The sequence below is a fragment of the Vigna umbellata genome, chromosome 6, assembly GCF_029865625.1.
Source record: "Vigna umbellata cultivar VRB3 chromosome 6, Vumbellata_1.0, whole genome shotgun sequence".
Taxonomy (NCBI): domain Eukaryota; kingdom Viridiplantae; phylum Streptophyta; class Magnoliopsida; order Fabales; family Fabaceae; genus Vigna; species Vigna umbellata.
Window position 1 is genome coordinate 23,654,862 of NC_142170.1, and position 27,155 is coordinate 23,682,016.

A 27,155-nucleotide genomic window follows, 5' to 3' on the forward strand; every position below is an offset into this window, starting at 1 on the left:
TTTAAACAAATAGTAAAACAAAGATCCAAGACGTTGTTCTTAGTCCTATTTTTGCTCAAGAAAAATAAAGTTAAAAATAACTTGTTCTGAATTATATTTTTGTTCAAACAAAAGATTTTTACTCAAACGAAAATAACACTGTAATTTAACCTAATTTTTGTCCAATTCCCGCTTAAATAAACATATTTTTGATCAAGCTAAAAAAACTCCTTTTGTTTTATTTTTCCAGTCTAATTTATTGAATGTGAATGTTTTTATAAATTTAATTTAAATATTAATTTCTAGATATGATATTTATAATTTTAGTCAAATAAATTATATTTTGGAAAGATGTTTGTTGAGATCGGTAAATTTTCTATCTTATATAAAAATATTGTTGAGATTAATGAAAACTATATAATTTTTGGTCACAAGATATGTAAAATTTATTTATTAAATTATTAAAGGTTAAAATGGTTAAATTGAAATGTGATACCAAATCTAGTTAGCAAATAATGTATAATGGTGTGGACTAATTTTGGTACCCAGACTTATATATATATATATATATATATATATATATATATATATATATATATATATATATATATATATATATATATATATATATATATATATATTTACAGCTTGGTAATATTTTCTTATTATTGATGCTAGATGTCATTTATCTGAGTAAAATGCCAAAACCTTGTAAAAGCCTGAGTCAATTTATATTTTTCAATTAAAAGACTAACTTGAGTCAAGCATAGTTAGTAGCATCAAACCCATAGTTCCATAAAAAATTATTTTCAGAAAAAAAAATGCGATTCTTACGCATAAGAAAATCTTATTCAATTTAAAATTATCTTGACTAAAATCTGAAGAGAAGAAAAGTTAGAAGACTAGACCTGATGAAAATTAGGTTTGTGACCACAACTATCATAAAACTAACTAAAATATTTAACAAAAATGAAACTCTCATAGGCATTAAGAGCAAAAGGGTGCGAATCTAATGGGATATGTCCACTTAAAGAGGTGTTTTGTGTGATCAATTATGTGGACCATAGCAATATTATAATTATAATGTCAAAGCTTGTGATTAAAAGGGATTAATTAAATTTAAAAAGGGATTACATGGATCTTACTTTAGCCATGAGGGTAGCATAAAAAAGTTGTCTTTTCTCAACAAAAAAACCCTAAAAAATTTCACGTTCTCCAACTATGCATAACTCCAAAAGAAAATTGAAGGTGAATGTGATGAATTGAAGTGTGGAAGAGACATAAAAGCAAATTAAGGCAATAAGAAAAAGGAAGTGAGAGATTGCATAAGATCTTAAGCACTGCTAATTTGACATCAATGGCACTATTGGTTTAATGTCAAATAATGGATAATATATATTCTTCAATGACTCAACAAGATTCCCTTGAAAAGTTGCTCAAATCACCATTTGTCATTATCCAAACTCTTTCTTTTAGGTGATGAGAGTGAGGGTTTTATTTTGCCGTCTTAAATGTGAGTGTGGACAAATTCATTCATCACTTCCAAAAATGCTAATTTTGGTTATATCAATTCAAACAAACTTTACCACCACTCAATACCAACAACATGTCTTTATTCCATTTCATTTCAACATTTTCTCTCTTCATTCCAAAAGTTTTAGGTAACTTTAGTTTCACCAAACATTAAAAAAATGTCAAAATATTCATCAACACCTTTGTAAAGATGTTCCAGTTGCCTTTTTGTTTTTACTTTTTGAATATTAATTTGACTTTAGTTCATATTTTTTGTATTTTACTTTTTTTTTTATAATACGGTTGATGTGATGATGGAGGATAGGAAAATTCTCAAGTATTGGTTTAGTTGAGAAATAATCCTTTATATGAATTTTATAAAAAAATATATATTTATTAATATTAAAATAAAATATAATTAGACATTATACCCAATTATTTAGTTCTCGGATATTATATGTAAATAGTTATTATGTTTTTTTTTCAGTTAAATTTGTTAGCAAAAGGAGCTAACAAACTAAACAAATATATAGATAATTAATGATATTATATCACGGTTTGAAATAATTAACTTTAAAAATGATAAATGATATTTTTATAATTAAAATCACAAAAATGATGCCGGTTACATTGTAACATATTTAAATCAAATTTGTTATCAGCTCTTTTGTAACATATATCAATTGATGTTTGTTTGTTCAAAAACTAATTTCAAAAGGTTTTATAATGTCAAATTTATGATGTTTGTGTTCTAAAACTAATCTCAAAAGATTTTATAATATCAAATTGATGATGTTAGTCTATCATACTCTTATCTCATATCAAACTCATTTTAAAAACATAAAAAAAATAATACGACATTATTTAGACGAAATCTTTTTATTATTATTTTTCTTTTTTGTTAAAGTTCTTCTAAGTTCTCTCATGATGTAATTTCATCTTCAATCCATTTCACTCCATATTAACATAGAGATGATCGTTTAGGCTCAACTTTCATTCTCTCTAATTGTATTTTACAAAAAAGTTGGTGTTTTCTCATCTTCTTTTCTATGTTTTGTGTAAAATAGTTAAAGTGTTCACATGTTACATATTGATCTCAAATTCAAAATTATGTGTGAAAAGTTTTAAAACACCGTAACTTCTACCATAGACATCAAGATGTTTCAAAAATTAAAGTTCTAGGAAATAGGATGACATAGGTGTTAGCCAATCTCAAATGGAATTGAGATATTGAAATTTTCAAAAATTCATGGTATAAGATTTTTTTTTATAGTATTGTTTATCAATTTTTTCATATTTTCCAACTTTACTTGAGATATCCAGAATATTTAGAAAATTCTAAAATTTTTTATTGATGTGTCTTATATATTGATATGGGTTCAATGGAAAAAAATATTGGTGATAAATTAAAAAAAAAAAAAACACTCACAAACCTATGTCAATTACATCGACCTGCCATGACTTCAAAACTTCAAAAGATGTCAAAAACTAAAATACTAGACACTAAAAGTTTTTTTTTTCTGTTAGTGATACTAGACTATAAAAATTAACAATCAGTTCATCACTTTAAATTATATCTCATTATGTTTTAGCTTTTTTATTCATAAAACTCCAATACAAGAGGTGAAATTCCATTTGAATAAATGTTAATTCAATTCTATTTTTTTTAATAGTGATTAAGAAGTGTGTTTATATTAATTATAATGACAATTTAATGTTAATATATATTATATATTAAATAATTTAAAACTTATAAGAGATTCTGATTCCACTTCAAATTTGTTGGCATAATTAGGATCATTGTAACATCCCAAAAAAACAACAATAAACTATAATATAGAATGATCACATTAATAATACTCCAGATCAGTCATACACTAGAGTCGAACGTACGCTCATAGCCGAACGACCTTACAGGAGGAGTTACAAATTTAAACCGTACAAGATAAGCAAACCTGACCGAACGGTTTACAGAAGAAAATATCGAACGACCATTCTTAACAAAAAAGGTGATCGAACGACCACCTTACTATAACTAGACTATTGACCGAACGTCCTACTCTTCGGTCTTGACTTCGATTTCTTCCAAATTTTCTTCTTCTAGTGCCTCTTCCAGCAGCTCGTCTCCTTCTGCTCACATCCACACGAATGATCAATGACAAGGACGGACGTACAAAACCAGACACGACAGGAAACACAGGGTAAGCTTATGTAATTTAATTCATGCATAAACATACATTTCAAATAATCCAACAACAAATAAATTTCAACGTACGTATCATACAAAGCCTATCACTAGACTGACTGTCCGGACTGTATGAAATCTATGTAGGTACAGGCGTTCGTGAACCCGGGTGATGTAGTAACTGGGATACACTCAACAGCTGCCACCCGAGGTTAGCCCTATCTGTCCAAAGTACCCCTAAGGACTAGGACCTCCTGCCGTTCCCACACATGACCTACCCTCCTCTACGTGAGGACAAGTACTCACGGAACATCAGGATGAACCGCCAGCATTAGCTTCCCATAGTCATACTTTACAAATTCAATATTCAAACATGAGTCGTTCCTCCCCGGAACGCTCGTTCATAATTCCAACACATTTCATTCATATCATATTCTCCTCATCTTCCATTATCAATCATCTTAATTTCATCTTTCATTGTCAATCATTTCAATTTCCTCTTTGTTCAAAGATTTATAAAGACACCAGATACCGAACGTTCAATCCTCAGTCAGAATGAGGATGAACACTTGGAACGAGACCAAGAGGTCTCCAGTTCTAGAATAGAATAAGACCGAGAGGGTTACGGTCGGTTTCAGAGAAAAACCGAGTGTAATAAATATAGCAAGAAACGAATGAACCGATCGTTCATTACCAAGTGAATCAATTATAGGGACTGACTCGTGATAGCTCTAACCGAACGCTGGAAAGGTCTCGCCAAGTGTTACAACTTTAGGCCAGAATCAATCGATACAAACTCATCAAGACATTTCAGTAATAATATTTAGAAGAATTTCCATGAAGAAACCGAACGCTTATGAATATTTAGCTTAGTTGAATTTACATCAAGAAATCCGAATGTCAGTCAATGACCGAGCACGGTAGAGAAGAAAATTCTATTGAAGTTAGACGAACGCTATTTTTCATCAATATAGATTATATAAGAAACGAGTACAAGCGTTTGGTGTAAGACCGAGCACTACTCAGTACGAGCGCTTGGTGTAAGACCGAGCACTACTCAGTACGAGCGCTTGGTGTAAGACCGAGCACTAATGAACTTATAATAAAAGGCTTAATAAATATAATAAGATACTATCGAAGCAGTGTTTACGAACAACAAAATATACCGTTACATATAGAAATTTAGTTTATCACAGGATACCCAGGTACAACTGTGTTTGGCCGAACGCTCAAGCATAGTATTACCACACGAGGACGCTCGTCCTCAACTAGGATTCTCTCCAAATGAAAGAATCCCATTTCAACTATATTTACTAGAAGAACCGAACGGTCGAAGACCGTTCAGTAACGAACGTACACTTTCATATGAGAAATTTCATATTCAGAATTCATTTATATCTGTCTCATTTCTTAACATATAGTTTCATAACTTTATACATTCATATTATAATCGAATTTCATACTTCATACAATCCATATCATATAAGTTTCATATATTTCATACATTATACATAACTCAGCCATATTTCATTTCCACTAATTAAATCAACGAACGTTCATTCAATCCAATCATATCAACCATCATGCATCAAAATCATTCAGTCAAATAACGAACGTTCATACAATACAACAACATACAAATTAAATTAAATAAGCTTCCCTTACCTCTAATGTGAACGATCGCTCTAAAGGCAGAAGTACAGTCCACCGCTACCGGTTCTTCTACTCTCAACGCTCGACAATTTTTCAACTAAACCAAGAAAATCAAAACACTCTCAGACTACTCATTTGAAGAATGGCGATCAACACAGATAAACAGAACTGGATTTGCATGCCTAGGAAGACGAACGATTGGGTGCAGAGAAGGACTTACCAGCTCAGCTTCACAAACCGAACGGTTTAGCTGGAAGCTCTTGACGCCGGAAGTACTTCTACGGTGCCGAAATAGTGATCGGAGAAGAGAAAGTGAGTGTTTTCTCAGAGAAAAATGAAGAGGATGTAGAGAGAAGGAGGAGAGAATGAAATTCTTCAGAAATTTTGAAAAGAGGGTTCATGCAGAGAGTGGGGTAGGTTTTTCTGAAAATTCAAGTTTTCCTGCACACGTCAAAACGAACGTCCCATCTTCAGTCAACACCTGCTTTCCACTAACTGATTTTCGGATCCTCTTCGCTTGACACCTGGCATTCGTCATCTGAGTGTCGAGTCTCCATCCTGACACGTGAACTCCACTAAACGATACGTGCGTGGATTTTACTGGTTCTGACATTTGACTTTACTGGTTCTGACAATCATCATATTTAAAATATTATATAAATTAAAATTTAATGATCTTATTTTGATTGTATTCTAGAAAAGTTTTAATAGCCAAAAAATTTAGGCTTAATTACCTACTTAGTCCCAATGTTCAGAGGTAATTTGCTGTTTAGTACCCGGTTTTAAAAATGTAGGCATTTGATACCTATGTTTTGAAATTTGTATCAATTGAATCCTACCCACTTAACGCCGTTATAAATCTAACGTTTTTTCTGATTGTGTATGTGATTTGTGGACGAGCGGTTATGGACGAGCGTTCGCTTCGTTGGACGAGCGTCCTCTTCTGCCTGACTGGGCGTCCGCTTCGCTGGACGAGCGTCCTCTTCTACCTGACTGGGCGTTCGCTTCGCTGGACGAGCGTCCTCTTCTGCCTCGCTGGACGAGCGTCCTCTTCGTTGGACGAGCGTCCTCGTCGCTCGTCCACAAACGCTCGTCCGCAAATCACATACACAGTCAGAAAAACGTTAGATTTATAACGGCGTTAAGTGGGTAGGATTCAATTGATACAAATTTCAAAACATAGGTATCAAATGCCTACATTTTTAAAACCGGGTACTAAACAGCAAATTACCTCCGAACATGGGGACTAAGTAGGTAATTAAGCCAAAAAGAATCTATTTATAAGTGACGTTTTAAGCTGCGAGTTATATGAGAGATTAGAACTATAATAATAAATCTTCCAATTCAAACTACGGGAGTAAGAGTGGTGTATTTTGATTACAAGTTCACTAAATTGTTAGATTTACTACTTTTAAAAAGTTGTCTAGTTCATAATTTATGTTCTAAAAAGGCATTTTGAGAGATTAAAAAAGAAAAAATTTAGAAATGATTAAGTAAATATTACAGAAACTTTTCCTGAGGTTTTTACAAATATTTAGGAAAGATTTGGTTGATGCTTGAAAGTTTGTCTGGCTGGAGTAGGTATATGTAATGAACTTTATTTTAATTCTTTTACAAAATCTTTTGATATACTAATAAATGGCTTGAGAAAACGTTTTCCTTCGAAATGTTTGATACTTGTGAGGGATGGGTCAATCTATATAAGAGATTTCATGTTATCCATTATTCAAAATATTAAGACTTTAAGTTCATAAATTTTCTTTTTATGATATTTTTTTCATTTCTATTGTGGAACTCAAACGTCCTTGCTGTTTTTTTCTTAAATGAATCTCTTTTACCAAAAATATTTTTCACAAGAAAAGTATTCACAAATTTAATATAACACAACATTTATGATTTTAGAACTTGAAAGCTCTTTTTAGTATTTAAAATATCTTTAATTGCTCACCCAAAATTCACTTTTTCCATTCACAATTCTTCTTGTTATGGAATGAATGAGATATTCACACTTTTAATCAATTATTCCAAGCTGCTAATCAAATATTCTAACTAAATTTTGGAAAAGAATTACAACAATTTTTCTTTTAATAGATTAAATTAGCTTTTTGTGGAAAAACAAATTTAATCAGTTATAGAATAGTGTAATCAACTATTATCTCAAAACCTAATTTCTTAACTTCCTGATTTAATCGATTATTAAAAAGATAATAATCATCTTGTTCTAAACCTCACCAGGAATAATTTAATCAATCCTATAAAACTTAATAAACTAAAAGCACAATAAAACCTTTCTAAATGAACAATAAATCAGGTTATCAATACCTTACTAATAAAGTAATAATAATTTATAAATAAAAACAGTATTATAAACACCTCACTAATAAAATAAAATAATAAATAAATAAATTAAAATGATCCTATAAATATTTCACTTATAAAATAAAAATAATAACAACAAATAAATAAAAGTAAAACTAACAACACTTCATTAATAAAATAATAATAATAAATAAATAAAAATGAAAATATAAATACCTCACTAATAAAATAAAAACAATAACCATAGATAATTAAAAAACGTTCTCAACCCTCACTAACAATATAATAATGATAGATCATTACTAATGAGATTATAAATACCTCACTAATAAATAACAATAATAAATAAATAAAAATAAAATTATAAATACTTCACTAATAAAATAATAATAAAAAATAAAAATAAAATTATAAACATCTCACTAATAAAATAAGAATAATAACAATAAATAAGTAAAAATGAAGTTATTATTACCTCATTAATAAAATAATAATAATAATAAATAAATAAAAGTGAAGTTATAAATACATCACTAATAAAATAAAAATAATAACTATAAATAAATAAAATTAAAATTATCAGTACAATAATAAATAAATAAAAATAAAATTATTAACACCTAGATAATAAAATAAAAATAATTACAAAAAAATTAAAGTGATAAATACCTCACTAATATTAAAATAATAACAATAAATAAAAAAAATAAAAACAATAAAATAAAATAAATAAATCAATAAATATAAATAAATCAAATATATAAAATAATAAATGTTTTTTTTACAACTTATAAATTCCTTAATGTCATCCTTAGACAATCATCATCATCCTACCAAAGGAAATCCACTCATTTATCAATCCTTTATGTATAATAACACAATCAAAAGACAAATTAGAAAAACAATTAACTTCTTTTATCTTAAAATAACTTATCCAAACTAAATAATCAATAGACTAAGTTACTTTCAACTATGTGAAATTTGATTTTTTTTTTATAAATAAAAACAATGTATGTGAAAGTGGAGAAAGGAAGAAAAAAGATAAATAAAGAGTTTTCATTCCTCTTCTTAGGTTTCATTATATAGAAACTTTTATTATTATTATATTAACTATTTTAATATATTTTGTTTCCTGCACATTCACATATCCTACAATATACATTCACATGTGCACAATCCCATTAATAATAGTTGCTGAAAGAAACATTCCATTTATCCTTACTGCACATGAATTAGAATTGTTTAATAATTCACATTTGCTACAGTTTTCACTTGAGAAAACAAAATATGTTCCCTCATAGGAAGTTTAAATTTCCGTTCTATTTTTATTTGAGTAAAAAAATTTCTTTTAAGCGAAAATATAATAAAACTTAGTCTCATCAACAAAATCAATTAATTTTCCAAACATATTCTCAAAAATATTTTGATAATAGAATTTCTAATTAGTTTAAATAATCGTTTCAAACCATAATTTCTTCAAACATCATCCTCTATTCATCTCAAATTAATCTTGATCATTCAAACTCATTATATATATATATATATATATATATATATATATATATATATATATATATATATATATATATATATATATTTTACATCAAACTCATTAATTAACAAAACATTTTCTTTCAAATAAAAATAATTTAAGTTAATTTATCTAAAATGGATTAATATAATATAACAAATTTCATTCATCCAAATTATACAATTATCGTCTTAAACTCAAATATTAAAAGTAAGTTGAAACAACACATAATTTTGCATAAAACTCAAAATATTGTCACTTTTATATCCAAATTATTTATCATAAAGTTTTATAAAAAAAAACATAAATAACTTTCCTTACTTTAAATCATTTTCTTTCGACCAACTTGCATATTTAAGTAATAAAAATATTTCAAAATTTATGGATCCAAATAACATAATAAAATTTTATAGTAATTTGAGATGATCACTTCTATAAATTAATTTACCAAAATTGAAAACAAAAATATAATGACAACAAGAGAACAAATAATATATAGTATAATGACTTCTCAATAACCTTGACCAACTCGTTTCTGACCTTAGGCGATTTCTCAACAATCTTGGTTGACATCTTCATTGGGTTCTTTTCAACATCTTCATCTTCCTCTTTGTCTGGTTCAAGAACACGGGATGCCTTCTCTTCTTTTTCATTCTCTTCTTTTTCAAGAGCCGCTTTCTTCAACTCCTCAAGTTCAACCCTCTGTTTATTCATAATTTCATTAGCTTCATCTAGAAGCCTCCCTATCCGCTGAATCTCTTCATCTTTATGTTTGAGTTCTTTCTCTAGGTTTTCCTTCTCCACAATTGTTGCATCCTTTACCGAGATCATTTTATCCATTGTTGGAATTGGGCTTTCCATGTCCACTGCATCTGAGCTCTTAGAGAATTCCACACTCTTCTTCTACATCATCTCCCTTTTTGTCTTAGTCTTGCAATACTTCACAATATGGCCAGCCTTTCCACAGTTGTAGCACTTGCTTGATCTACACTCGTTTGCATAGTGGTCATACTTGCCACACTTAAAACACTTCACTCTTGGTCGATCTCCTCGACCTTTCCCTTGTCCTCGATTAGGCCAATTTTGTTGACCGATTTGCTCTTCACTATCATTCTCAAAATTACCTCGTCCACGTCCACCTCGTCCTCGGCCTCCTCGCCCTTTACCGCCAAGATCTCGGCTCTGAGTAATTCGAGTTTTATTCAAGTCAAACTATACATGTAGTGCTTGATCGTCGGGTTCAACCTGATCATCCAACCCTTTCTCCTTTGTTCGTGGGCTTTTAATGACCCAACAAGTTCATCCATTGTGAGAACCGGCAAGTCATTTGATTCTTCGATGGCACACACGATACTTTTGAAATCTTTTGTAAGGGATCTCAAAATTTTTCCCACAACCTGGCCAAATGGCATTTGTTCTCCATTCCTGCCGATTTGGTTGTCCACCTTCTCCACTTGAGTTATGTACTCGGTTATATGCTCTTTGAGCTCCATCTTCAACTCTTCAAACTCTCCTATCAGAGCTTGTATTCAGACTTGTCTAACGCGGTTGTCACCTTTATACACAACCTCCAATATCTCCCAGGCTTCCTTTGTTGATTTAACATTCACTATTTTTTCGAATCCTGACTCATCTACTGCATTGTAGAGAAAGTACAATATTGACCCATCTCTTGCACATGTTTTCTTCAATGTTGTCATCTGTGTCGTCTGATGTTCATCCTCATCAAGTTCAACGTACTTGTCTTCCACCATATCCCAAACGTCTTGGGATCTCAATAATGCCTTCATTTGTGGGCACCAATTATCATATTTGGTTTTTCTCGTCAATTGTGGCACACTCATACCATTGATAACATTTGTCATCTCTCTCACACAAAAAAAATCAAGCACTCACTTTTTCTCTCAGGATGTTTGACTCTCTCTTTTTTTCTCTCTCTCAGTACTCAGTTAAAAAAATCTCACGTTACACACACTCATATATTTTCCAAAAATTGAGTCTTGTATTTATTGATAATTAAAGAACTTTAAATAGCCGTGACATTTATAATATTACGAAATAAAAATAAAATCTGAAAATAAAATATCAACTATCTTACAAATAAAATATGTTTAATTTGTTATAAAATAATATTATACCTAGATAAACCGAAAATTATAACTACCTATTTCTATTTTATCTCTATCAAAATCAAACTAAATATTACTATATCCAAAACTAATAACAGAAAATTTAAACAAAAATTATTAATAAAACCTTAAAATTTAAGTTTATCTCAAGTAGAAGATGATGCAAATTGGGAAAGATGTAAAGAAGTGATACTCAAAAGAGAGTTGTTGCTTAAATATATAATTTTCTTTTGTATTATATAGTTTTTCCTAATTTATCAAAGTTTTTTTTTTATATATTTTGAAAGTTTAAAATTTTAATTTTTCATGAAATTATAAATAAATTTTATATAATTTTAAGTTTGATTATGCTTAATATTTAATTTATAACATTTTAATTAGTAAGATAGTTCTATTTAATTGGGATGTTACATAAATAAATAATATATATTTTTTTTAGAAAAAGTATTAAAAGAAGGACGAGTTTTGTTAAAGAAAACCTTATGAAAATAAAAGTTTGTAATAAGAGTAGTTTTTTTTTCCTTATAACTTAATATTAACCATTTTAGTAATTTCATTATTAGAGTGTGTTGGTTTCTAGAGAAAAAAAAAACATTTTTCAGTTTGCTCTTAAGGAAGTATTTGAGCGAAAAGTATAATCAATTAACATAATAAATACTGTAATTTTTTCAAGTAGAACTTTTAAAAGAAAGACGATTTTATTTTCTTTTTTTTTTATCAATGAAAACATTAAGAACTAGAGAGATAAAATTTTCTCATTTTTAATTTTTTGTTGAAAAATTTCCAAGTTTAAGTAAGTGATTAAAATCTGAACATTTTTCCTTTAATAAAAAATGTAAATAAGATTTTTTTTTATTAAAATACTTTTCTGGTTTTTATAATATAACATTGACCATAAGAAGGTATTGTTTCGGAGAGAAGAAACACACAGAAATATTGTATCAAAAATAAAGTTTAAAAAAATAAGATAATAAAAATATGTAAATCGCTCAACAAAAACCATTATACATAAGAAACTCTTTTTGGCAGCTGAAGAACTATTTGCTTGGAAAATATATAATCAATTAACATAATTATATTTTAATATAATCAATTAATTTTTTAATGTAATTATAATTATATTTCTATCATAATGTAATAAGTAATTAAAATAAATATATTATAATAATAAATAAATTCATTTTAATATATATTTATTTTGAATTATAATGTTTTATTCATTAAAAGTTAATAATAATTGTTTGTTTTAATTTTAATTTATATTGTAATTTTTTTAGAAATATTCTTTTAATATACATAAAATTTTTCCACTACACTAATTAATTAAATCACCTATAAATTTACCGTTCATTTCCTTTCATTTTTGACTATTTTATCTTCGATTCAAACCATCTATCCAATCACTTTTTCTTCCTTTTCTTTTTGTACTCACAAAACAGTAATTACCAGAATTCAAAATCTATTTTTCTATCTTCTGGTGAAATTGTGTGTAGTAATGTCAACTTTTACTGCTGATTAACTGTATAAAAAAATAATTACTCATTTAGTAATTTTTAAAAATTTTCTTATTTATTCCAAAACCTTCAACTTGACTTTGTTTAAAATATTTGAACCCAGTTTCCTTCTACCAACAAATAGAGTACTGTATGAAGTTAGGTATTGACAATTTTTTTTGCATAATTTCCATCACAGATTTATCAATTATATATATTCCTGAATAGTGGACTGCTTCAAAAATCAATTTTGGTAGATTTGAAAACCACCCTATTGGAAGATTTGACCGAGCAAGTACAGATCTGAATTTAATTTGTTCTAAAAATGAAAAATGAATGGATTCTACATGATTCTGGTACGGGAAAGATATTTAAAATATAAAATGTTGCAGGAGGCACACTCAAATTTTTGTTGGGACAAACTAGTCGAATATAATATAAAAGGTGTTTGTGTGTGTTCTTCCATCCTTAGCAACACTGGTAAGTTTTCTGTAATCTTACTTAGTAAGTACCCTTCAGATCTTTACCATTACGTCCTTTGCCATCTTCATATGCTGCCACTGACACAGTTTCTGACACTCACCACTTGCACTCTCTATCTTTGGCTCCAAAGATACACTCCAAACCCACAATGAGAAAGAACAAAACAGCCCCCACTTTATGTTTCACTTGCTATTTCTGAAACTGCCGACCCTTTTGACCAACTAGCTTTTGTTATTATTCTTCTTGCTGTTGCTGTTGTTACTGAGCCATGGAAATCATGGAAATGGAGGAATTTTTATGGGGTGGTGACATTGATGGGGATGTTCCTAAGGGGAACAGTGATGGTTTTGAAGGAAGCAGTGGAATGATTGGAAGTGGGTGTGGTTCATCTTTCTCTCTGGTTTTGGATAGGGAGAGAGGGGAGCTTGTGGAGGCTCCTGTGAAATTGGAGAGAAAAGGGGTGTCCACTGAGAGAACCACTGAAGCTTTGAAGAACCACAGCGAGGCAGAGAGGAGAAGGAGGGCAAGGATTAATGCACATCTTGATACTCTTCGCAGTGTCATTCCCGGTGCTATGAAGGTCTGTTCAACATTTTTTTTTTCAGGCATAATTTTTCTTTTCCTTTTCCTGTAAATGATTAGAAAGCATGTAAACCATTTGAATGTTTGTCAGAAAGGTAGTCATTTAATTGAATTGGGTCATGAAATTCAAGGGATGTGCAATAACGATCTGGTTAACTTTATCTGAATTTGGTTCATATCATGTTTGTAGTATTGCGTCATCTTCATTTGAGCTTTTAACCTTCTCTTCTGCTTCCATTACCATCTCAGAGTGTCCTGATGAAAAGTGTTGTTAGCTTGAATTTAATTGTTACTTTTGACTGTCAATGACTCGATTTGAGTTTTCTATCTAACTATGTGAACTTTAGTTTGATTTGAGAAGCTCAGATGTCAGTAGAAATAAACATGTTTCACTATTCATTCATTGTTTGAAAACTTGAGCTTCACTTTTGGACATGTAGATGGACAAAGCATCATTACTTGGTGAGGTTATCAGACATTTGAAAGAGCTGAAAAGGAATGCAGCACAGGCTTGTGAAGGTTTGATGATACCAAAGGACAATGATGAAATAAGTGTTGAAGAACAAGAGGGTGGGTTGAATGGTTTTCCTTATTCAATTAGAGCATCACTATGTTGTGAATATAAACCTGGCCTGTTGTCTGATATAAGACAAGCACTAGATTCTCTTCATCTTATGATAACAAGGGCAGATATTGCAACCTTAGAAGGCAGAATGAAGAATGTTTTTGTGATCATTAGCTGCAAAGAACACAACTTTGAAGATGCTTCATACCGTCAGTTTCTGGCTGGTTCTGTTCACCAAGCTCTTAGATCTGTGCTCAATAGATTTTCTGTTTCAGAGGACATTTTAGGAACCAGGAAAAGAAGAAGGATTTCTATATTCAGTTCTTCATCTTTGGAAGATTTCTTGTAACCTCCCTTTCCAAGTCTTAATGTGATGAGTGATAGCAGTAAGTTCTTCATGTACCATGTAGACTCATGTATACATACTCAAATGTTGTCCTTCCATGCTTTCTGATATGGACATGTACTTTTTGAGAAGACAAATCATGTGAAAATATAATGGGCATCTTTTTTGGGGTGTACAAAATGTTAAAGTTGCTTTGACAGATTGGTTGATGGTTAACTTATCAAAGTAACATCTTTTCATCCTTTGATCCACACAAACTGGAGTCTATGATATCAATTGGTATGAATTATCTTCATGAGAAGTATACAGCAAACAAATATAAAATGTTAGTTTGGAAAAAGTTGTTGATTTGGTCAAGGTTTGGCAATGGTTTCTACTAAGTCCCTATACCTTTTCTTCAAAAGAAAAATCAAGAAATGCTGCTGTGGAAGCTGAATTTTGACTGCAGGAAAAGAATGAGATGACTCTATGATTGAAAAACCCAAAATTATGAGTTGTGGTTATGAAAGGTTTTCAATTTTTTCTAATCAATTTTGATTTTTTTTCATGCAAATAAAGTATAAAGAACATTTAAAAGAGTTTCCATGAAGTATGGTTAAATTTATATTATCATATAAATACTGAGGTAAAACAATTAAGTAATTCCATTAAGTTTAGGCAAAAGGGTAACCAATGCCTTTATCAAGGCAACTTTTAACCACACCTTTAATGAACAAAAATGAATATTTCTAATAGGAATATTCTGCTTTGATTTCTTATGAGAGGGACTTAATAAGACTCTAATACAAGATTATTTTTCCTAGCTTTTCAATTTTAACAATTTTAGAGATTAAAATTCTTTTTTAAATCTAGAAAGTAAGCATAAGGCTGTTATTACAATTTTTTGAAAACAATAAAATAATGCGTATATTAACACTATAAAATCCACGTTGGAGCAAGAAGATATCACGTTTCTTCCAAACTCCACGTGGCGAGATAGCATACGCGAATGAGATTGTGTGGTAATGCAGAGCAAAGTCTTTCTGTTGGTGACAGTTGCACACACAACTTAGAAGCGACATGGCTCTCTCTTTGCCACTTCAGAACCTCTCCGCAGTCATCTCCGCCACCGGTAATGCCACAACGGCAGCATCTCGGCCTCCGAAGGGGCGGCGCTGGGAGGTTCACTCGGTGGCGTCCAATACAAGCGCCGCCGGCCCGCTGCAGTTCGGCGAGTACGAAGAAGGGAAGCTTGAGCGACCAAAGTGGACTGGGGAGACCCCTCTTTCTCGGCTGGTCAAAGCTATCATCTCCTTCAAGCCTTTGTACTTTGTTCTCAAGCTTGGTGCTAGAAGGGTTTTGATAAGGTTCTTCATTGCGCCTTCTTCCCTTTACTTCAACTTCGAATTTTGCATAATTACTTTGTAACTTTTTTATGCTCGAAAGGTGTGTACTTGACGGTTGATCATGTTTGAAGATTTGGATATACATTTGTACTCGTTTAGGAACTTTTTGCTGCAGAGTAAATTCTATTAATCGAAGCATTATATGGTATTGTGTTAATCAACATTTTGCCAATTGTAGATGATTTAAAACATTTGAGAATAAGAATAAAGAGGATTTCTCGCTACTTGTTCTTTCACACACACCTCCAAATACACTCATCTGTCTGCATTCGTATAATCGTTGTATTGTGTCAGCTTTTGACGTTTAAAAGGGTCTGGCTACTAGTTTGATGCATGTTACCAAATCCGTTTTGCAGGAAAAAGAGTTTGGTTGTTATGTTACATTATTGAACTAATATTTGATTGGTGTGTCTCTTAGAATTTAGGTTTGACTCTAACACAATCCCGCAAAATCAATCAACTTATAAGATTAGAGTTGTCTCACTTGTACATTATAATTTACTATATCTCTAGGTTTTTCATCACCCTCTCACTTTGAGAATGGGAATAAGGATGACATTTGTAGGACTCGACAATTGTGAGTGGGTTGTGGAATTGTGTTCATGTGTCTAACTTGGTCATATCTCTACACAATAAGGGATGTGCAATTGTGTCTGTTATTGAGAGATTTTCTTCAAAGGACCATGAACAACCCAAATGAACTTGACACCACATTCTTTTTAAAACCTTTATACATTAGGGTTATGGGTTCTTCTAGCTTGTCCCATAATGTATATCTCTTCCATATTATTATGTTGTCATGACTCATTTTGTGAACTTCATCTCCCGCAGTATGGAGCAACGGTAATAATGTAATGTACATATACTTAATGTAATCCCAATTCTGATATTAATAGAAATACAGTCATTCTGCTCCCAAGCACGTGGCCACATTTTTGAACTTCGTTAAATTACTGTCTTTGTGTGTGTGCCTTCTTATTCTACTGTTTTAGAATCCAGTTGCTATTGGTTACATGACGAAATGAAGATGTGATAAGCATCGTTTTGTTGGGAAGTGAGTGTATTTTTTCAATGTGAATGCACAGTACAGCTGAGAAGAACAACATACCTTGGACGAAGATGGCGAAAGAGATTTTAGAGTCAGAAGTGTATAGGGAGATGGACATCATTCAAAACCAGTCTTTAGTGTACCCTGATTGTAAGTTTGTGACTATCTAGGTTTTACATTATGTTACCCTTCTATTCATCGTTGTCTTTACTCTTGCATATCATTGAAAAGGATGGAATGCCTTCAATCACATTACAGATTATTTGAATCCATTCCATGCATACGAGGAGGGCAATCTTACATGGCTGGTATGTGATAATTCTGAATTTTCCCATTTGTCAATTGATGGCTTAATTTGGTCACTTCTTTCTTGATAATCAGACAATACTTAACAAGTTCCTGTTTGGTCGGTGGGTTGGTTGTGCTTGTTTCTCCCAGCACTTCTTTTTATGACGTACACATTGTGTGCGACTTTCGTTTATTTCATTAATTCAAATTTATTAGTATTGAAGCCATGATTAATATTTTTCATTCATGAAATGTAGACATGGCAGAAACACCTCAAATTTTATTCTAATTATAGATAAGTTGTGTCAGAAGTTCCACTTTATTGTTGTAAATATACCACTGTGCCTTCTGACCTGACATATCCATCCAAGCTATGCATGTAACTTTTCTTAAATGTTAGGATACATAAATTAATATCATCTTATTGAAGAAGCTTAATGCATTTCATATTCTTATTTTCTTTCCCTACAAGTATTAACGAAGATATTTATCCAAACAAGACCATATTTGACAACTTTTTGTTGGCAAATTTTCTTTTGGCCAGAGCTATTGAACCTCAATAACATGTTTTGGCTAAAGCATGTGTATGATCTGTAGGTTGTCATATTTGCAGATGGTCAACTTTAGTGGCTCTTGTGAACATTAGTATCTATTAATGCGCTCTATTGACTAAAATCGTGTAATTTTCCGATGTATTTATGTTATTTAGAAATTGTTAAAGTCTAAGGTGTCTTGGACTTGCTCGTTTGTTAAGCAGGCAATCATATGGATGGAAATGTAATAGTAATTTCCAAACGAAAAAAAAAAAGAAGCATTTTATTATAAAATCTGGATTCAAATATTATAGGCCGCAGCAGAAGCAGAGGCTGCTACAATGTCAATGGTTAGACGAGTAGTTCCAAATGCTTCCTCATTGGACGAAGCAAATCAAGTACTGCGCGGGAATTGGCTTCTTGCAATTGAACAACACCATATACAGTATTCAGAATCATCTGTGATTAATGACATTCTAGATATTGGATGCTCTGTCGGTGTAAGCACAAAATATCTTGCAGACAAGTTCCCCACAGCCAATGTCACAGTGAGTGAGTTTTTAATGGATGTCTGAATTTGCTTTCTTAATACTATAAAATCATTCTTTTCGAACTTGGATTTACTGAGAATAAAAGTGTTATACATGGTACTGATGTACTTTGTGATTAATATTTTTGTTCCAGGGGCTAGATCTGTCACCGTATTTTCTAGCTGTGGCTCAGCATAAAGAAAAGACTGCAATGCCCAGGAAAACTCCTCTAAGATGGATACATGCAAATGGGGAAGACACGGGCTTGCCTTCTAAATCATTCGACCTTGTTTCTCTTGCCTTTGTGGTATGATTTTTCTTTTCCTCTTCAGTCCTTTAAAGTTTGACCAAAAAGGGTTGGGTCTAGAGAAATTAACTAGTTTGTTCTCATAAAATAGTGAACTACTGTTCAGATCCTTACCGGAGAAGTACTACCATTTATTGTCTGATCATATGTTGGGCAAGATTTATACTTGACAGAAACCTACCAAAAAAGGGTAACTTTTTACATCAATAGGGTAGGTTTACCCCATAATTACGAAAATGGGCAGTTAACTGGGAATTTATGAGGCAGGAGGCGACTTCTAAAGGGAAGTAGTATGGAATGAAGACGGTTTTTTCACGAAATCAGAAAAAGGGAAAGTCGTCATGTATGATAACAACTTTTTTGCAAAACTTTTTTAATTGAAGTCATTATGTATTATAACAACTTACAATTTCATTGAGAAAAAATGAAATCGTTAGGTGTAATTGTAATAATGACTTCCAATTGAAGTGAAATCATTAAGGAGATGAGTTTTCATTTCCTTTCCGATCCTCGAGTTTAACAGTATTGGTTAGCATAACTGGGGATGATTTCAGATCAATTGAAAATCATTATTACATCTAATGATTTCATTTTCATCTAATGAAATTGGAATATATAACGACTTCAGTTCAAAAATTTGCAAAGAAGTCGTTATCATATATGACGGCTTTCTCTTTTTCTGATTTCGTGAAGCAGCTTCATTCGATATGAATTCACTTTAAAGTCGTCTTAGGTCATAATGACTTGCCCTGTCTTGTAAATTCCCAGTCAACCGCCCATTTTCGTAAGTACTGGGTAAAACTATCCATTGATGTAAAAAAACCCAAAAAAGGTTTAAGAAAATGTACTATTTTTCTATATATATAAATATTTTATCTCAATCTAGTCAACATAAAATGAGAATACAGAAATCCCTTTGTTCAGTTGAACATGATTTCTTGAAATGTGATATGATTTTTCTTCAATCAAAGGCCTGAAAGGCATACAAATTTTTTTTAAGACTCACATAACTGAATCGTTGAATTCTACCAAGAGACTAATATTTTTCAGTGTTCTTGCATTAAATCAGTTGTGAATTTCCAGTTTCATATCCCATGACAGTTACTAGAAGAACAGATAGGTTGCTCGAATAATATTTGGAAAAATTACTAGTGGATTTTAATATCTGGAATCCGTGACCATATGCAGCTTCATGAATGTCCTACAAGAGCTATAGTCAATATAGTGAGGGAAGCTTTTCGTCTCCTTCGGCCTGGAGGCACACTAGCTTTGACAGATTTGTCGGTATATAATGTCATGATTACAATTTTCCTTTTGGTCCATTTCCCTTTTGGTTTCATGCCCCCTATAACAAATGCTCATATTATTGTTTCTGCCTTCTGTAGCTGAAGTCAAAGGTTCTTCAGGTACTGTATTACTTTTATGCCCAATTTTCTTTTGTAATCTTTACATAAATATTCTGTAGGCTAAAATACACTTTCGGTTTCTCCTCTTAATTTTTTATTTTAGTTCGGTCTATTAAGTTTAAAAGGATCCACTTTGATTCTTTAGAGTGTATGTTAGACTAAATTAATCCTTCAATCAGTTTTCTCTTAATTTTAACTGATGGACCATCCCTTTGCCATATGTTATTTCGTTGACCAAAGTAGTGTTGTAAATTAGTCAAAGAACCAAAGGGATGCTTAAAGAGACCGAAGTGAAACTTTTTAAGCTATGAAAAAAATAAAAAAAATAAGATGAACCAAAAAGACATTATATTTGCTATGGCCTTTTTGTTTAACTGTGCTAGACCTATGAGTATTAACAAGTAAAATATGCGTAAATGAGATAAAGAGCAGCACAAAGTACCTTTGGGGACTGCTTGATCTTGGTATTTAATTCTAGGTTAATTTTCTTGGAAAATTTGGTCATCCTTGACTCATGATTAACTTAGTAGTACATGTACATTGTTGTCCATGTAGGAACATCATCTAACATGTTCTTCCCCTTGCTCTCTCTCTTATAGGAATTGTCTCCTGTCCTGTTTACACTGCTCAAGAGCACAGAGCCTTTCATGGACGAGTATGTCTTGACTGATATGGAAGAAACACTGAGGGAAGCTGGTTTTGTGAACATAACATCAATTCTTACAGACCCCAAACACGTCACAGTTACAGCAACGGTGCCTCAATGAAACATCACATCTTGAAATTCTTTTTATTTTCATTTTGCTTGGTACACAAACATCTTCTTGGGTTTGGCATCAAGCACGTTAGCACTTGGTAGACGTATTTCCAAATTAATAGTGTGGTCCAAAATTTTTTAGTTATGTATCAATGTGCCACGGTCTGTTGTTATTATCATTTGGTTTTGTATAGTATCCCAAGATCTGGTGCAACATAAATTCCTTTCAACATAAGCATGAATATCCATTACCAAAGATGTACTATTGTCCTTTTCTTGAAGCACCGATCAATTACTGTCGTGTCCTTCTTATTTGGGTTTTGCCAATCTCTTCTCTTTTTCTTTGTTTGCTTGCGCTCTTCTGATTGTAAACGTTGAAGGAAAAGTAAGCATAGATAACAAGACAATAGTTAAAGGTACAAGATGTAATTTTATCTTTATAACTTTGTTTTCAGTTCTTTTTGGTTGCCATTTCAGTACAAAAAGGAGTTTTTTTGAGAGCACAGATACTTTTTTCTTATGAAAATACGACTTTTTTTTCTATAACTGGTAAAAGGCTACGCACTTAATTATTTGTGAAGCAAGTAAAAAAGTTAAGCTAACTTTCTACTTCGAACATATAAATTGATGTAAGAGGAGCAAGAAAGGGAGAGAAAGAAAAGGAGTAATAAAATGAAGAGAAAATAAAGTAAATGAGGAAATGTAACATAAATGTATAGATATACTATTAGAATTAGAATCTATTAGAAAACTAAGATCATTCTTCATATAACTTTTTTAATCTCCCATGACAGTAGACTTTTTAAAGAAATTATAATTTTCTCGTATTTTTATCGAAATTGTCGAATTTCAATGCCGGTAGATAACTTTGTTACTAACTTCTTTTTATTCAAGGATGATTATTTCTATTTTCAAAATCATCTATCTGAATAACAAATATATTATACTCAGAACCGTTCCACCAGATTCCATGCATATCGCAAACAGAACTCAATGCAACGATTAAAACCTTAACTTTCTCTCTCACAATTATTATATATAAATATAAAATCAGATTATCCAAATGAACATAGGAATATAATAGGAAGATGACGTGTATGTTAGGAATGAAGAGCATGTACACGTGTGCAAAGTAGGGTTGTCAGGAGCTGAATCTTTAGTGTGTACGTTTCCTTATTCTGTTCCTCCTCGTACACTTCTTCACAAAACTAACAAATCCTCCCAAGTTTATCGAACTGCTCCCAAGCTTTTCGTATTCGAATCTTCTTTTTCATTTTTGTCCCTTTGGAAAGCAACGGAATTGGCGAATTGGGGTGTCACATGACTCATCCTGCAAGTGGTTCATGAAATTTTTTTCTTCTTTGCTCTTCGTAGAACAGGTATTCTCTTACCCTTTTCATGATCGAATATGTTACTACTGAATTCGCTCCTCATGCTCAACATGGGTTTTTTGTTTTCTGAACGAAAGCTCGTTCCTTTTTTAGCAGTTGTTAGGTAGTTGTTGTTATGGCGTTAAATAAACCCTCTTACTTTTTTTTATTCTTTTGACATAATTTGCTGTGTGCGTATCTTTTTGTTTTTAATTTGGTTATTAGTTTTTTCTGAGGCAAATTTATTCTCTTGACTTGCTTTAGTGGTAGTCTATGGTAAATTGATCAATGAAAGTTAAAGCTCAATTATATGTGAGTCTGTGTGTGTGTGTTTAGATTATCTCTCTGTGGTGATTGGGAAAAGAGGCTAGTAGGGTTTGAGCTAGAAGCTGCAGATTGTTTTCGACAATGAAGTTAAACATTCAGGGTTATGTGTGGGGAATTACTTGAAGTTCTAGTATGTTTTAGAAGATAAAGTTATAGGGTGGTCCCCTTGTTGGCAGGTTGTCTAATTGGACAATATAAGTTGTATTTTAAAGTTTAGATTTATTAGATAAGGACATGTGTGAATGGTTTTTCATTATTATATAGGCTGTTGGATGGATGCTTATTAAATATAATTGTGCTATTGGCTGGAATATATCTGCAATTCATGTTACATGTTTGTTATTATAATGAATGAATGGCACTTCCCGATCAATTTAGTCTCTCTGTTGAGAGTATGTTCTTTCTTCTTTATTGCAGATAATTGAGTACAACCACCTTGGAGTTGAGACAAGAGTAATTGCAAACTTGCTATAATCAGACAATATCAGGACAATTTGCTATTCCAGAAAGGATATTATGATCACTATGGATGTAAAAGGCATAACATGGGTTGGAAATATGTACCAGAAATTTGAGAATATGTTCCTTGAAGCAGAAGACGTGATATACCAGGTGTGTCTTCGTTGTCACTTGATTGAATACCTAAACTTTTATGTTTTGCTTTGACCATTGTCACCAGTAAAGTTGTATCTCCTTTGTTGCTATTTTGTATGACTTATTAGCAACTGTAGTGTAGTTAAAGGTGAATGGAAAGGGATCGGTGTCTCTTGCTGTTGAAGTGCATACCTTTAATAGGCATGAATGCATGCATTTCCTGTTATGATTAGTAAAATATTAAATGATCAACGTGATATGAGAAAAACTACAGCTTAGGATTTTGTAGATTGAACATATCTTATATATTTTAGAGTGAATGATTGCCATGACTAATATATAAGAAAAATCAGTGCAAACTAGAAGCATTTTACTGATTGTGTTCTTTCCAAAGCTTACGCTATTTCTTTTTGTATGATATGCCCTCTTTTGACACATATTGCCTGCATCAGAAACCCCTAGGATTTTGCAGGTTCCTTTCTCCTTTGACTCCCTTGATCTTACATGAGTGTTGAATGCAACTATACTTATATTTGTCTTGTTATCTGTGATAATATTTCTGAAAGGGTTTCTGCTTATGTTCTCAATTTTTTAACAGTGATGGGTTAAACTGTTCTGAGACAGATAGTTCCCTACCCTGCTGTTAAAATACATTCTCACCAGATACTATATTCTTATATTTTTTTTGTTCATTGGGTATAGGATACAGTTAAGTACATAGAGGATCAAATGCAGGCTGTCAGAGAAAGTGTTAAAAAATTATATTCAGATATTATGGAAGATTTACTTCCCTCAAATGAAAAGGTAGGCATTGAATTGTCTATAGATAAGCATGCTGAAGCTGGGCTCTGTAAGAAGCCATTTCAAGTTTCTAACGAAAGACATGTAAAAACTGATACCAAGCAATCAACTGAGGATTCAAGGATTGATCATGGTGTTGATAATGTTGCCACACTTACTACTGCATATGATGGAACTTCTAAGGCCGATGCTTTGTTCATGCCATCTTTGAGAAGTTCCATTAGTTCACCTTCAAGACAATTTGTTGGAAGAATGGATGTTAAATCAAACCTTCCAGTAAATGATAAAATGGCTGCAACCAAGATAATTGATGAAACCACTTTGGCTGAAACCACTTTGGCAGGAACAATTGCAAGCATAACATCACAATCTTGTGAGACCTCAAACCAAAACCAAATCCAGAATCATGGAGTGGCATGGATTTACTTTGAAACATACTTTTCTGATGGAATTGAAAATGATAGTACCACACAGTGCCCCAATTATCCGGTGTTAGTTAAATCAGCTGGAGAGAAAAAAATTGATACAATTTCTTCCTCTCATGTCTCATTTGAAGAGCCAGTTGGTGAGTACTTAAGTATCTCTTGGTTATAGTTTCAAAATTGTAGTAATCGTTTAGGTTGATCACTTTTTATTTCTGATATTTTTTGTTTGGTAAGTATGTAGTTTCTCTGGTAGGTTTCTCATGGATAGAACACTGCAGTCCTATGATTTACTTATAATAAGGGCTTCTATCTCAAATACAGATCATTCTGTGTAGTTACTGAATTTAGACGTTGACTGGTATCACTCTGAAGAGCTTACACTGTAGGTATTAACATGACATATTCGAATATTCTAATTGGTTTCAACCTATGGACATTTTGGTTGAAGTTGAATTTGAGGAACTGTATCATGGTACAGGTTGGCTTTTCTTATGTTAAACGAAAATATGTTTGATATTTCACCTCTTGGCTGTATTTGAGAGGTCGGAACAATTCCATTGAAAGAATTTCTTTTAATCTTCAAGTATAAGATCCACTCTTGATCTACAGTATATGATGAAAAAACATAGGCACAAACCATGATTTGCATAGCCTTTTCCATCTATTGCTTCATGTTACTTTGTCAAAGAGCTATATATTCATATTTTTTTTCCTTAACAGTTGAAGCCTAGTGGTTGAAAAAGGAACATTGCGTTAGGTTGTAGGAATTAGGAGTGTGTGACATGGGATTTGTTTAGTTTATTTTGAGGAATGTATCATCTTTCTTTATCTTCAAGCCAGGATCAACTTAAAAATTTTGCAGTAACCATCCTTAAATAGTTAAATTTACTTAGATCTTTTATGGATTTGATTCTTTCCCCTTTGGTGGGTTCTAGATAGATAACTATCCAACAACTGAAAAATTTATGGTTCATGGAAGCTAATCATAAACCTTTACTAGGGCAAAAATGCTAGTCGCACTTGATCAATTAAATTACCAGGCTATTGAATTAGTTCATTTATTTTCTTTAATGACACTGGTGACTTTCCTAATTTTCTTTCACAAACTTTTTCAGTTTTACCGGTTGGTTGTATATACTTTCACTATATAGAAACTTTATGACAATCATCGTCTCCCATTCGAGAATCTTGCCCATTTCTTTACATTTCTTGCCCAAGGTTCCTTGACATTCATGTGTTATAGCCAATTCATTAGTGGCTGAAAAAATGTTTTATCTACTCCATTTCTTGTCTTGAATGGATTTTCCCTTTCACTAAACAACTCTGCTTGCTTTAGAGAACATGTGGAGAACTAGTAGCACATCCATGAACAAAACATTATTTCTAACAGCAAAATTTTCTGATTGCAATAATTAGTGAAGTCTAGTGAAGTCACTCAGATACCTGTTCTCAGTGAGTATAATTAGGCTATATTCCATATCTCAGACATGCTGAGGAATACATAAGCGGATAGATGGGTTAAGTCTTTTTGTTGTTTGTTGGTGTGAATTCTGATGTCACGGTAACTTCATACATTCTGTTATGTAAGAGATTAAAAACCAGTTTCAGTGTAACAAAGGTTGATGGTTTGGTACTGTTTTAGAACAAGGCCATTGTTTAATGCAACAAGATCATCTGAAGCTTGAGGAATCTTGTATAATGGTGGATGGAGATGAAATTCAATTACCTCCCAAAGCAAGTGGTAATTTGAATACTCACAAGGTACCACACTCAACTTCCCCCCTCCTCTTTATTTGATACATGTTCACACTCAACTCTAACTAAAATATTTTTCCATTTTAAGAAAAAATCGCGGCAACCCTTTTCTTTGTCCAAGAAATCTGCAAGAAAGCAAGAATATAAGGAGCTTGCAGCATGGCATCTGAACAGTGAAAAAGGAAAGGGAGATTGCATGGAGAATTTTGATCCAACTTTACCACAGGATCACAAGAAATCACTTCTGCGTAGTATATCTGAATCTGAGTGGGAGTTTCTCTAACTCTAACACCAGTATGATTAAATTGTGTGGATACAATCTCGGCCAATGCTGCTACTTTGGATTCACTCATTAGTCCTTGTGGAGATTTAAGATGTTGAAATGATTTAAGTTCATACAATATTTTATGCTATCCAACCTTTTTCTTTTTGCTGCTCACAGAAAAGGGAAAAGGAGAAGCTGTAATTAGGCCATTCAGATGAGAACCTCGAATAAAATATGTGAAACTGCTATCTATTTTATGAATGCTGAACATTTTTATGTACATATTCTCCACTGACTGCCATAATCAATTGCTCATCCTTTCTGCATAATTTCATGATCCTGAAATATCTCTTGAAGTGATAATCAGAAGTAGTTCCCATCAACATGAGACTTTTGGTGGCTCTTGAATGATGGCTTTGTGAATTGCGATGCAAAAAAACTCCACTGGAACTTTGAGTCTGATTCTTGTCTAAACTCATTGGTGGAGAAAACACTCAAATTTTGAACAAAAAGGGTACATTATTTCTTATTAATACAGCATTTTAAGTTCTGAATCTCAAGAGCTGATTATATTGATTTTTTTCAAA

The 27,155-nt window shown here is 31.8% G+C and overlaps 3 protein-coding genes across 3 annotated transcripts; all 3 read left to right on the forward strand.

Annotated features, from left to right (window-relative positions):
• Positions 1-13,155: 13,155 nt before the first annotated feature.
• LOC124840818 (transcription factor bHLH30-like) lies at positions 13,156-14,976 on the forward strand. Its single transcript, XM_047316944.2, has 2 exons — positions 13,156-13,864; positions 14,307-14,976. The coding sequence occupies exons 1-2, from the start codon at positions 13,553-13,555 to the stop codon at positions 14,778-14,780; spliced, it is 786 nt and encodes a 261-aa protein (XP_047172900.1). The 5' UTR covers positions 13,156-13,552; the 3' UTR covers positions 14,781-14,976.
• Positions 14,977-15,805: 829 nt separating this feature from the next.
• LOC124840814 (uncharacterized) lies at positions 15,806-21,343 on the forward strand. The gene is made up of 8 exons (XM_047316940.2): positions 15,806-16,123; positions 17,248-17,360; positions 17,469-17,518; positions 18,346-18,579; positions 18,716-18,868; positions 20,057-20,152; positions 20,254-20,274; positions 20,874-21,343. The coding sequence occupies exons 1-8, from the start codon at positions 15,837-15,839 to the stop codon at positions 21,039-21,041; spliced, it is 1,122 nt and encodes a 373-aa protein (XP_047172896.1). The 5' UTR covers positions 15,806-15,836; the 3' UTR covers positions 21,042-21,343.
• Positions 21,344-22,147: 804 nt separating this feature from the next.
• On the forward strand, positions 22,148-26,848 carry LOC124840813 (uncharacterized). The gene is made up of 5 exons (XM_047316937.2): positions 22,148-22,410; positions 23,146-23,340; positions 24,025-24,688; positions 26,191-26,309; positions 26,392-26,848. The coding sequence occupies exons 2-5, from the start codon at positions 23,245-23,247 to the stop codon at positions 26,584-26,586; spliced, it is 1,074 nt and encodes a 357-aa protein (XP_047172893.1). The 5' UTR covers positions 22,148-22,410; positions 23,146-23,244; the 3' UTR covers positions 26,587-26,848.
• The last annotated feature ends 307 nt before the right edge of the window (positions 26,849-27,155 follow it).